Below are 10,480 nucleotides of genomic sequence, written 5' to 3'. Positions count from 1 at the left end.
CTCCCTGATTGTGAGAAGGAAAGCACAAGCCATGTTTAATCTCCTTTAGAGACAGAGACATTCCTACGAGTATGTAAATGAATGGGCTCCACAGGCAATGACAATGAATGTGTGAGAACTGAGCTGGTGGGGGTGGTGGGCAGTGGCAAGGAATATGGAAATGGGGAAAACTTTCAGCAGTTCACATTGTGCTATCTGCCTTCCTCATTTCGTGTTTTCTGAGTCAGCATTAGCTAAATTTTCCAGAAAGCTATCCACAAAGTGCAGCCTGGGCATTCAAGGGACGTCACTCATTTCCCCCAGTGACCTTGACAAGTCAGAAGCTTGAAAGCAGGGAAATCCGGATGTCTCAGTTATGAAGTGGAGCAGCGGGGGCCCCAACATATTTCCAGAAGTCTCCATCCAGACTGGTGATTGTATGCTTGTGTGGCTGCCAGCTGCTGTCTGAAGTGCTTCTCTGGCTCTGAAGGGGTTGGCACAATGACCAAGTGCTTCAGCCCGGTGCTGCTTCTTGCCTCCATCTGGACCACAAGGCTCTTGGTCCAAGGCTCTCTCCAGGTACAAGGTAGGTTTCTTAGCAGAATGCCAGCCTGAGGCAAGGCAAAATCCTACAACCTGTCCTAAGCCTACTAAGTTCTTGACTGTGGATTGCTGGGAGTGGGGGTGACCCTCAATGTCCACAGAAGATCTAATGGGTAGTACTGGTCTACCAGAAATGTCTTCCCCGTATTGTCAGCTTCACCAAGATGATTCATGTTTGCCTTTACATTATCTTGGCTTTCATTTTTGATTATGAACTATTTTTAATGAGGATATTTTGAAACAAAACATCGAGGAAACATCATTTATTTTTAAAAATGTTTCACCGAAGAAGACAATTATGATTATATAACTTTTAAAGCAATCACTAAGCCTGGGGAAAAGGACTAGCTTTCACAGAATATTAGCCTGTTTTAAATTTTTGTAAGTGACAATATAATTATTTTAATTTCAATTTTATTATACTTTCATGGGATGCCTATGGTTTTTTTAATGAGGTAAAACATTTATTCATTTGCTTATTAAAGACATATTCAGCATCTCCTGGACCAGATAGTATGTCTGCTCTTCGTATGCAGGGGATGCAGATGTTTTTAATATGCAGTAAATAGCAAATAAATTGAAAAAATGTGAAATATAGGTTTAAAAATTAGCCATCAGCTCTCTACCAAAGGAATGACTTGAAATAATTTCTGGGCTTTGAGATGCCTAGATGATAACCTCATTCTGCACTGTAGGCAAAAAATCGTAACCACAGCACTCACTTCAGCTCTGGGCAAATAAAACTTTGAGTACATTAAAAGAAAGTTGTGTATTCTGATGCTGGAAGGTGCTCTGAGAGATACAGAACGTCAGGGACTGACATCCGGACTTGACTCATATATTATTGTGTTTAATTTTATTAAGAAAGCTAGAAGTTATATAATTGATTTTTTAAAAATATAATTAGAACTGTTACTGTCAAGTGCATTTGTTTCTCTTTGAAATCCCCCTCAGAAGACTATTCACTTCTCCCCCAAATGCTACCATTACTCAATTGTCTTTGACAATGACTCTATCACATTGTTTGGACCCTTCTCAATAATGGCAAAATTTTCCTAAGGAAATTAAATGTTTGGAAACAAATAAAAGTTACTTAGAACCACGGTTGAGGGAACAGTGGCTGATGAAGATGAGTGGATGGGAATGGGAGCTGGCCTTTTCCAGGGCCTATTATGCAGAAACACAGAGTTAAGGGCATGTATGTGTATGTGTGTGTGTATTTAAAATATATTTAATATCTAGTAAATATTTAAAAGGAATCAATCGTAACCACAAACCACTTATTGCAGCTCTGAGAAAATAAAAATCTGAGCACTTGAAAGGGAAACTGGTGTCCCTATGCTGGAGAATAATATCTCAAGAACACATGTGATAGGTGCAGAGACAGGTTCAGCGTGGCCGGGCAACACGCCTGACACGGTGCAGCAGGGCTGCCACACTCGTTTTCACCCAGGGCCACACCAGCCTCGCGGCAGCCTTCAAGGAGCTGAATGTAATTTCAGCCCTTAACGGTTCAGGAGTAGTTACATTTATACAGTCCTAAAATTATTTCGGCCCTTTGAAGGCAACCGTGAGGCTGACGTGGCCCCGGTGAAAATGAGTTTGACCCCCGCTGCTGCAGAGGCAGTAAATAATAAAGCTGGGGTTTGGATTCAGCTCAGGCCAGTGACTAGGCAGATACTGTTTCTACCATGCCCGCCGTTTCCTGAGGACGCTTAAGAGATCACTGGTATACCCCCTCGGATACCAGCTACCTGTTTTTGTCCTACAAAATAAAAAAATACTTACCTGTGACTAATATTTATTAACAGCCTACTATGGACTCAGCCTCTGCAAGGTGCTAGTTATCTAGTTCAGTTCTGACAAAAATTCCATGAAGAAGATATGGCATCCCAATTTGACAGATGAGAATGCTAACTTGCCCAGGGTCCCACTGCCGATTAATATTATAAGAAATGTTTAAAGCTAGGTCCGTTGCCCAGAATAGATCTGCCATTACTATTACTAATATTATTTAGAGTAAAAATGAGATATGATGAGAGAATATCAAGACCACTTTAGAGTGTAATTAACAAATCTGCAAGTATCTGCTCCCCAACCCCCAGTAAAATAGCCCTAAGAGGCTCAAGCAATAACAAGTTCATGGGCCAAATGAACCAAATTCCAGGACTAATGATGTGTTCCAAGAGTTCAGCTCTAGGTGTGTGTGTCTGTGTGTGTCCATTTTTTCCCCATAGCACAGTGGGAAGCAGAACAGTGTGTGGTTAGGACTGGGGTTTCAGAGTCAGTCATAACTGGGTTTGTGCCACCAGTCTGCCACTAGTTGCTCTAGATCCTTGGGCTTGGGAAAGTTACTAATCTCCCTGAGCCTCAATTTTCTGTTAAAAAAAAGACAGTGTTTGGCACAGAGTAGCATCAACAGGTTATAGAAGTCGGCATTAATATTGGCGTGGTTCGCATGTAATAGGTTGTTTGGTCCCAAACACTCGCATCAAAGTGCTGGCTCTCGGGTCTCTCCCTTGGTGAGAGCAGGGTCCGGAAGCAAACAAGGCCGCCCACGAGTACTGTACATAATACACCTACTTCTTCCCACAGCCCCCTTACCCAGAGCACAGCAAGGTCACATGGAGGACTTAGAAATGCTCCTTCCATGCTTTCCAGACGAAACTTCCTTTGAACACTAACCTAGAAAGTGGTCAAAGCATTTGACTGGGCATCCAGTGCACAGATCTGTGTATAAGCAATTACTCGGAAGATTGAAACACACTTATATGGACTTTTGTGGATGAAACCCAATAGGAATAATGTACCCAAATGCACTGCAACTGACAATTTCATATAGGTCTATAAATCTCAGAATTCTATGGATTGAGTGTGGGCCTGCTAACCAGAGTATCGCGGTTCGATTCCCAGTCATGGCACATGCCTGGGTTGCAGGCCAGTTCCCAGCAGGGGACACACAAGAGGCAACCAGACATTGATATTTCTCTCCCTATCTCCTTCCCTTCCACTCTAAAAATAAATAAATAAAATCTTTTAAAAAATCTCAGAACTCTGAAGGAAGGGATTAAAAGAACTCTCAGAGTCATTAGATTTTGAGTAAAATATTACTCACATCTTAACAGTTCAAGTGCCTTTACTTCTGCAGGAAAACTATTTGAGCACTAAAAGCAAAATGCTTTAAAGATAACATAATGAAAATGTTCTTTATAATTTATTGAGCACCTACTGGGTAGCAAGCAATATGCTAAGCATTTTTATTTGAATTAACTCATTTAACTCTCAGCAACCTATACAATAGATATTGTTACTCTCAATTTTATAAGGGGACTGAAGCTAACAGATAAAATAACTAGGCCTAAGGTCACAGAGCCAGCAAGCAATAAACATAGGCTAGATTCAAATCCGGGTCTGACTCCAAAACTACATTATTTAGTTTCTCTGCCATGCAAGGTTTACTGCGCAGCTCCTCCAGGACTCCAGGAACTTCTGAGTAAGTCTGCCCCCCAATGGTCAGAGAAGATCTGGGCCTGAAAAAGCTCAGGTTACACCAAGTGCAACATTTTTCAATTCATCTCTGAAACAGGGTTATCTCCAATCCACATTAGTTTGGAGTATTGCTATTCTGTTAGCAACAGACCTGAATTCTATGTTTCCCAAAGTCTCAGACCATTCATTTTATAGACTCCAAAAAGGTTTGCAGCAGCAGAATCACCTAGACTCCAACCCAGGAATTGGTAGCTGAAGCTTCCACGTAACGAACAAAGTACCTCAATGCAGTGCGGCAGAGTGGACTTGGATCTGATGAGAGATACAGCTCGGATCAGACCAAGCACCCACTAACCCAGCAGTTTGTCCTTGTGGGAAATGTCTGGCCTGTATCCCATTATTTCTAAACTTTAATCCCAGCCACAATGACCTTGCTGCTGCATCAAGACAATGATGCTGTGCCAAGAAGAGGAGCTTAAGGGCTCTGGACAAGGACAGCAGCAAACTGAGGGTTTGTGTGGTTCCTTTGCAGAGCTTTCCATAATGCCATGCAGAATTATGGGGGTCACCCTCGTGGAAAAAAAGACAGGCCTGCAGCTGAACTTCACAGAAGCCCAGGAGGCCTGTAGGCTGATGGGACTAACTTTAGCCAGCAAAGACCAAGTTGAAGCAGCATGGAAGTCTAGCTTTGAGACTTGCAGGTAAGAAACAGCTGGATTCACAAACAGGGCCAGAGCTCTTTGGGCTCTGTGTTCTTGTTCAGCCCTAGAGAGAAATGTAATGGTTCAACAAATATGTATTCTGTTACAGCTACGGATGGGTTTCAGACCAGTTCTTGGTCATCTCTCGGATTCTCCCAAACCCCAAGTGTGGAAAGAATGGAGTGGGTGTCCTGATTTGGAGAAGGTTTCTCAAGGAAAATTCTAGGGCTTATTGTCACAACTCATCTGGTAAGTCAGATCTGCAGACTCTCCATCTGACATGTTTTCTCCAGGCTTCCCTAGCTCTGCAGCATCCCTGAGAAGGGCAACCCTGAGCAGCAGCAACCATAGCAATGGTTATTGAACCCTCCCAAGACTGACTTTGTGGCCAGGCTAGAAGTGGCAGTGTGCCCCTTGGAGGAAAAAGTTAGGGAAAGTGTGACTGCCCGGCAACGTCAGGGGAAGGGCATTGCAGAAGGCTCCATTACTCCCCCCACTCCATCCTATGAAGTAGACAACAAGAAGAGAAGGAAATATCTATTATGGATAAAGTAATGTACTGTTATCTCACTGAACCTTGACAATCTCCCTATGAGATATGTTTAATCATCCTCGTTTTGCAGAAAAACCAGCTCAGAGGATACGAGTACAGTTGCCTGAGAGATCTCATTACTATGAAGATTTAAACAGAGATCTAACTCTAAAACCACACTCTTTCCATTATCCTATGTTCCTTTACAGGAGAGAAAACTCAGATGCTGCATTTGGCACTTTTTTTTAAACCAGACCTGACCTCCATTTCATGGAGGAAGGAGAAGAAGCTAAAAAGTAGAACTGATTTGCTCACGGCCACACAGTCACCCTTGCTTGGAGGCCTTGGTTGCCTTACCCCCAGTGCTTTACCTTCCCAGGAAGGTTTAAGTACCTTCTCAGAAGTCTTTTTCATTTACTAAATACTAATTGTTCTTACAGATCGTAAGAACCTCTGCCTGATTTATTTCTCTTCATACATATTCAAATATCTGACCTAAAGGTCATCCAGCTGAGTTGGCCATACACAAGGATAGATTCCAAAATCATTCTCCAAGATCCAAGAGAAAAATGGCATCAGCAATATGTTTCCCAAAGGCAACACAGGGTCCAAGCAGTCCTCTGACTCAGGGGGCTTTGTCATAGAAGGTAACCTGAAAAATGCTTTGTCTACTTCCCTCACTTCACAGATGAAACCATGAATGTTATAGCTCAGAATGGAGGTTTGGTTTGTCCAAAGTCCTACAGTCAGCTGCAGAGTCAAGACCAGAACATAAGGCTCCTTCTAACATTTTTTCACCACTATTCTCCCCTTCAACCTGTATCATCTTTGGCTGGGGAACTGGTGATTCACAGGCCACTTATCTCACTTATCTCGTAGCCAGCCCATGCCTGTCAGATGGCCTGGCCTTTTAACTGCCTGCCTTCCTGCCAGCTGTCAATGTGATGGTAGGATCACCAGCCCTCTAGACTCAACAAAAAAGAGTTAGGGAAAGAGAACATGAGTAGGTGAGTTCCCTCACAGTTTCATTTAACTTGTACTCCTATCCCCTATATTTCCTGTATACTTAAAGTTAGGTCTAGAAGCTTAGTTAGATGCACGTTTGATATTTTTAGCAAAAATACTGCATAGATGATATCATGTACTTTGGGTCACATACCAACAAAAGGCACTTAATGTCAATATGTCCCACTATTAATATGATAATTTTGATCATTTGGTTAAGATGGTGACTGCCAGACCTTTCTGATGAACTCAAAGATATGTTTCCCTCTTTCAATGTGTGGTCTACGGTGTGATAGTTTGACACCATGCAAATATTCTGACCCCCCGACTATCCTTCACCTGATAGTTTAAGCAGCCATTGATGATCTTTGCTGGAATCAGTTATTATATAAAGGGGAGCCTGTAAAAATGGTTTTCTTCTTTCTATGTGTGTGTTTTATTTTGGTTTGCACTTTTCAACTAATTATATTGGGGTGACATTGGTTAACAAAATTATATTTTTCCACTGTACAATTCTATGATACATCATCTGTGCATTGCATTATGTGTTTACCGCCCAAAGTCAATCTTCTCTGTCACCATACACTTGACCCTTTACCCTTTACTGTCTCCTCCATCTCCCTTGCCTCTGGTACCCACTATACTATGTCTGCACTTGAGTTTTTGCTTGTTTTTTCTTGTTTGTTCATTTGTTGCTTTCAGTTTTATATCCCATATATGAATGAAATCATATGATTCTTGACTTTTTCTGACTTTTTTCACTTAGCATGATGTCCTGAAGATCTATCCATGTTGTCACAAGTGGCAGTGTTAGAGGAAATTGGCAGTTATTTTAAAACATAGCACAGCACCCAGAGAATGACTTGTTTATGGCTTGTTTTTTCTTTTGTTTCTTGTTTGTCCCTGTGCGTCAGAGATAACAATTGCCCCTGTGTGCTAGAGATAACGTTTTCGTCTTGCTTATGTAAGCTGCTTCTTACTTTTGCACCAGAAATAACAGTCTAAGTGACAGACTGCCCTTCACCCTATATAAGCAATTGCTCCCCACTAATCAGAGCCTAGAATTTGGAGACTGCCTCCTCTGGGTCCGCATGCGTAATAAAGGTTCCACTTTGCTTCCTCCAGTGTTCAGTCTGAGTCTTTTCCATAACAGCAGTATTTCACCTTTTCTTATAGCTGAGTAGTATTCCATTGCCTATAGGTACCACATCTTCTTTATCCAGTCCTCTACTGAAGGACACTTCAGTTTTCTCCACGTCTTGACCATCATGAATAATGCTGCAATAAATACAGGGGTGCCTATATCTTTGCAAATAAATGTTTTCAAATTTTTGGACTAGATACTCAGAAGAGGGATTGCTGGATCACACGATAACCATATTCTTAATTTTTTGAGGAACCTCCACACTGTTTTTCACAGTGGCTGCACCAGTTTACATTCCCACCAGAAGTGAATGAGGGTTCTTTTTTCTCCACAACCACTCCCAAACTTGTTATTACCAGTCTTCTTGACAATAGCCATTCTGACAGGTATGAGGTGGTATCTTATTATAGTTTTTTATTATATTTTATTGATTATGTTATTACAGTTGTCCTGACTTTTCCCCCTTCCCCTCTATCCACCCAGAACCCTTCACTCCCTCAGGCAATCCCCACACCATTGTTCATGTTCATGGGTCATGTGTGTAAGTTCATTGGCTACTCTATTTCCTTTACTGTATTTACATCCCCATAGCTATACTGTAACTGCCTATTTGTGCTTCTTAATCCCCTCAACCCTTTACCCATTCCCTTATACCCCTCTCTCACCTGGAAACCATCAGAAAAGTTTCTGTATCCATGATTCTGCCTCTGTTCTGGCTTACTTACCTTGTTTTTTGACTCAGTTGTTGACAGGTGTGTATTTATTGACACTTTATTGTTCATAGCTTCAATCTTCTTTTCTTAAATAAGTCCCTTTAACATTTCATATACTAATGGTTTGGTGATGATGAACTCCTTTAGTTTTTTCTTCTCTGGAAAACTCTTTATCTGCCTTTTGATTCTAAATGATAGCTTTGCTGCATAGAGCAATCTTGGCTGTAGGTCCCTGCTTTTCATGACTTTGAATATTTCTTGCCAGTCTCTTCTAGCCTGCAAAGTTTCTTTTGAGAAATAAGAAAATAGTCTTATGGGGACTCACTGCAGGTAATAATCTTGTTTCTCTTGCTGCTTTTAAGATTCTCTCTTTATCTTTAACCTTTGGCATTTTAATTATGATGTGTCTTGGAGTGGGCCTTTTTGCATCCAGCTTGTTTGGAACTCTCTGTGCTTCCAGGATGGCCATGTCTATTTCCTTCACCAAATTAGGGAAGTTTTCTTACAATATTTTTTCAAAGAAATTTCCAGTTTCTTCCTCTTTCTCTTCTCCTTTTGTTACCCCTTTGATGCAAATGTTGGAGTGCTTGAAGTTGTCCCACAGGCTGCTTATACTATCCTCGTTTTTTACATTTTTTTCTTCTCATTGTCCTAATTGGTTGTTCTTTGCTTTCTTATGTTCCAAATCATTAATTTGATTCTCAGCTTCATCCACTCTATTGTTGTTTCTCTGCTAACTGTTCTTTATTTAAATTAGTGTATCCTTCACTTCTGACTGGATATTTTTTATGCTTTGAGGTCCTCACTAAATTCTTGGAGCATCCTTATAATCAGTGTTTTGAATTCTGCATCTGATAGATTGCTTATCTTCATTTTATTTAGTTCTTTTCCTGGAGTTTTGATCTGTTCTTTCATTCGGGCCATGTTTCTTTGTCTCCTCATTTTGGCGCCTACTGGTGTTTGTTTCTATGCATTAGGTAGAGCTGTTATGACTCCCTGTTGGTAGCATGGCCTAAGGTAGTAGGTGTCCTGTAGGGTCCAGTGGCATAGCCTCCCCCCCTATCACCCAAGGTGGGTATTTGAGGTATGGGTACTCAACCCCCTTTGTGTGGGTTGAGTACACCTTCCTCTTGTAGTTGAGCCTTGGTTGCTGTTGGCAGATCAATAAGAGGGATTTACCCAGGCCAGACAGTTACAAGAATTGGCTGTAACCACTGACCACCAACTTCTACCCTTCATGAAGGATCAGCTGTGCAGGGGCAGGGTAGTGGTGCTCTGATGTGGTCTATAGCTGTCCACTGGATGTGCAGGTGCTGGGGTTTCCCCAGGAGGTACAGGTGAAGGTGAGCCCCCACCTGTGTTCTTTCTGGGACCACCCTGCCTGAGCTACAGAGCAATCTGAGATGGTTGGTACTTGTGCTGGGCTTAGAGATTCACAGGTAAAGCCAAGCTGTGACTCTAGACTGGCTGCTGCTAGTGCCGGGCCTGGGACCACTTAACAAGAGAGAAACATCGATTCCTTGTCTCCCTTATGCACCCTGGCCAGACCAAACCTGCAACCTAGGCATGTGCCCTGACTGGAAATCAAACCTGTAGGCTTTCAGTTTCATGGGATGATGCCCCAAACTGCTGAGCCACACCAGCCAGAACACAATTTTTATCCTTTTTGATGCTCAAAGTATCCCAAATTTGGCAAGTAGGAGCCCCTTTTAGTTGGCTTTTATCCATAATCTCTTTAGTATTTGATCAAATCCTTATTTTCTGGCATAATAACATGTCTCAGGCTCACCTTGTTCTTGATCTGTTCCAGACGTGTTATCAGCCATTTACTTCTCCAAGGAGCTCTGGTCTTTAAAGCAGAGAAAGTTCATTAAAAACCAAGATCCGGATGCAAGTTGTTCTAACTACTACTGGATTTTGCACTGCTTCTCAGTCCTTTTTTGTGGACAGCTAGAAAATATATACATAATTTCCCAGCTGTCCACTAAAAAGAATATCTGTATACATACTGCTAGTTCACAACCTCAGGAGCTTCCCAGGTATAGTTTGGAACTGGTCCCTGTATGCAGAGGGCAGGGAGAGACTAAAGTAACAGGCAAACCACTCCAGATTGGTAGGTGGCAGGTTTAAAAAAAAAGGAACTTACTTATGAGTCTTGTCTTGGGTGGCCTCAGGACTGGTAGATTACTACGCTGCCTGCCAGAATCTTATAAGTTTATATAGAGGCCTTAACTGGGTTAGGTCAAGTACACAGGAGGCCCTAACTGGGCTCAGGCATGTATACCATCTAGATGGTCTTAACCAACACCTTACT

At 41.9% G+C, this 10,480-nt stretch overlaps 1 protein-coding gene and 1 long non-coding RNA gene across 2 annotated transcripts in view; one reads left to right on the top strand and one right to left on the bottom strand.

The window, feature by feature from the left end:
* Positions 1-295: 295 nt before the first annotated feature.
* The window catches only part of LYVE1 (lymphatic vessel endothelial hyaluronan receptor 1), a 17,433-nt gene continuing 7,248 nt past the window's right edge, over positions 296-10,480 (top strand). The window contains exons 1-3 of the mRNA XM_037133877.2: positions 296-565; positions 4,604-4,772; positions 4,882-5,021. Coding sequence (XP_036989772.2) covers positions 481-565; positions 4,604-4,772; positions 4,882-5,021 — 394 coding nt within the window. The 5' untranslated portion in view covers positions 296-480. The remainder of the gene's footprint in view (positions 566-4,603; positions 4,773-4,881; positions 5,022-10,480) is intronic.
* Positions 9,592-10,480, bottom strand: part of LOC128628530 (uncharacterized) — a 26,136-nt gene continuing 25,247 nt past the window's right edge. The window contains exon 3 of the long non-coding RNA XR_008392935.1: positions 9,592-10,015. This is a non-coding gene — a long non-coding RNA (uncharacterized LOC128628530). The remainder of the gene's footprint in view (positions 10,016-10,480) is intronic.

Source organism: Artibeus jamaicensis, unplaced genomic scaffold (genome assembly GCF_021234435.1).
Source record: "Artibeus jamaicensis isolate MK-2021 breed Jamaican fruit bat unplaced genomic scaffold, CSHL_Jam_final contig_797, whole genome shotgun sequence".
Classification (NCBI taxonomy): domain Eukaryota; kingdom Metazoa; phylum Chordata; class Mammalia; order Chiroptera; family Phyllostomidae; genus Artibeus; species Artibeus jamaicensis.
This window is presented reverse-complemented; position numbering and strand designations above follow the sequence as displayed.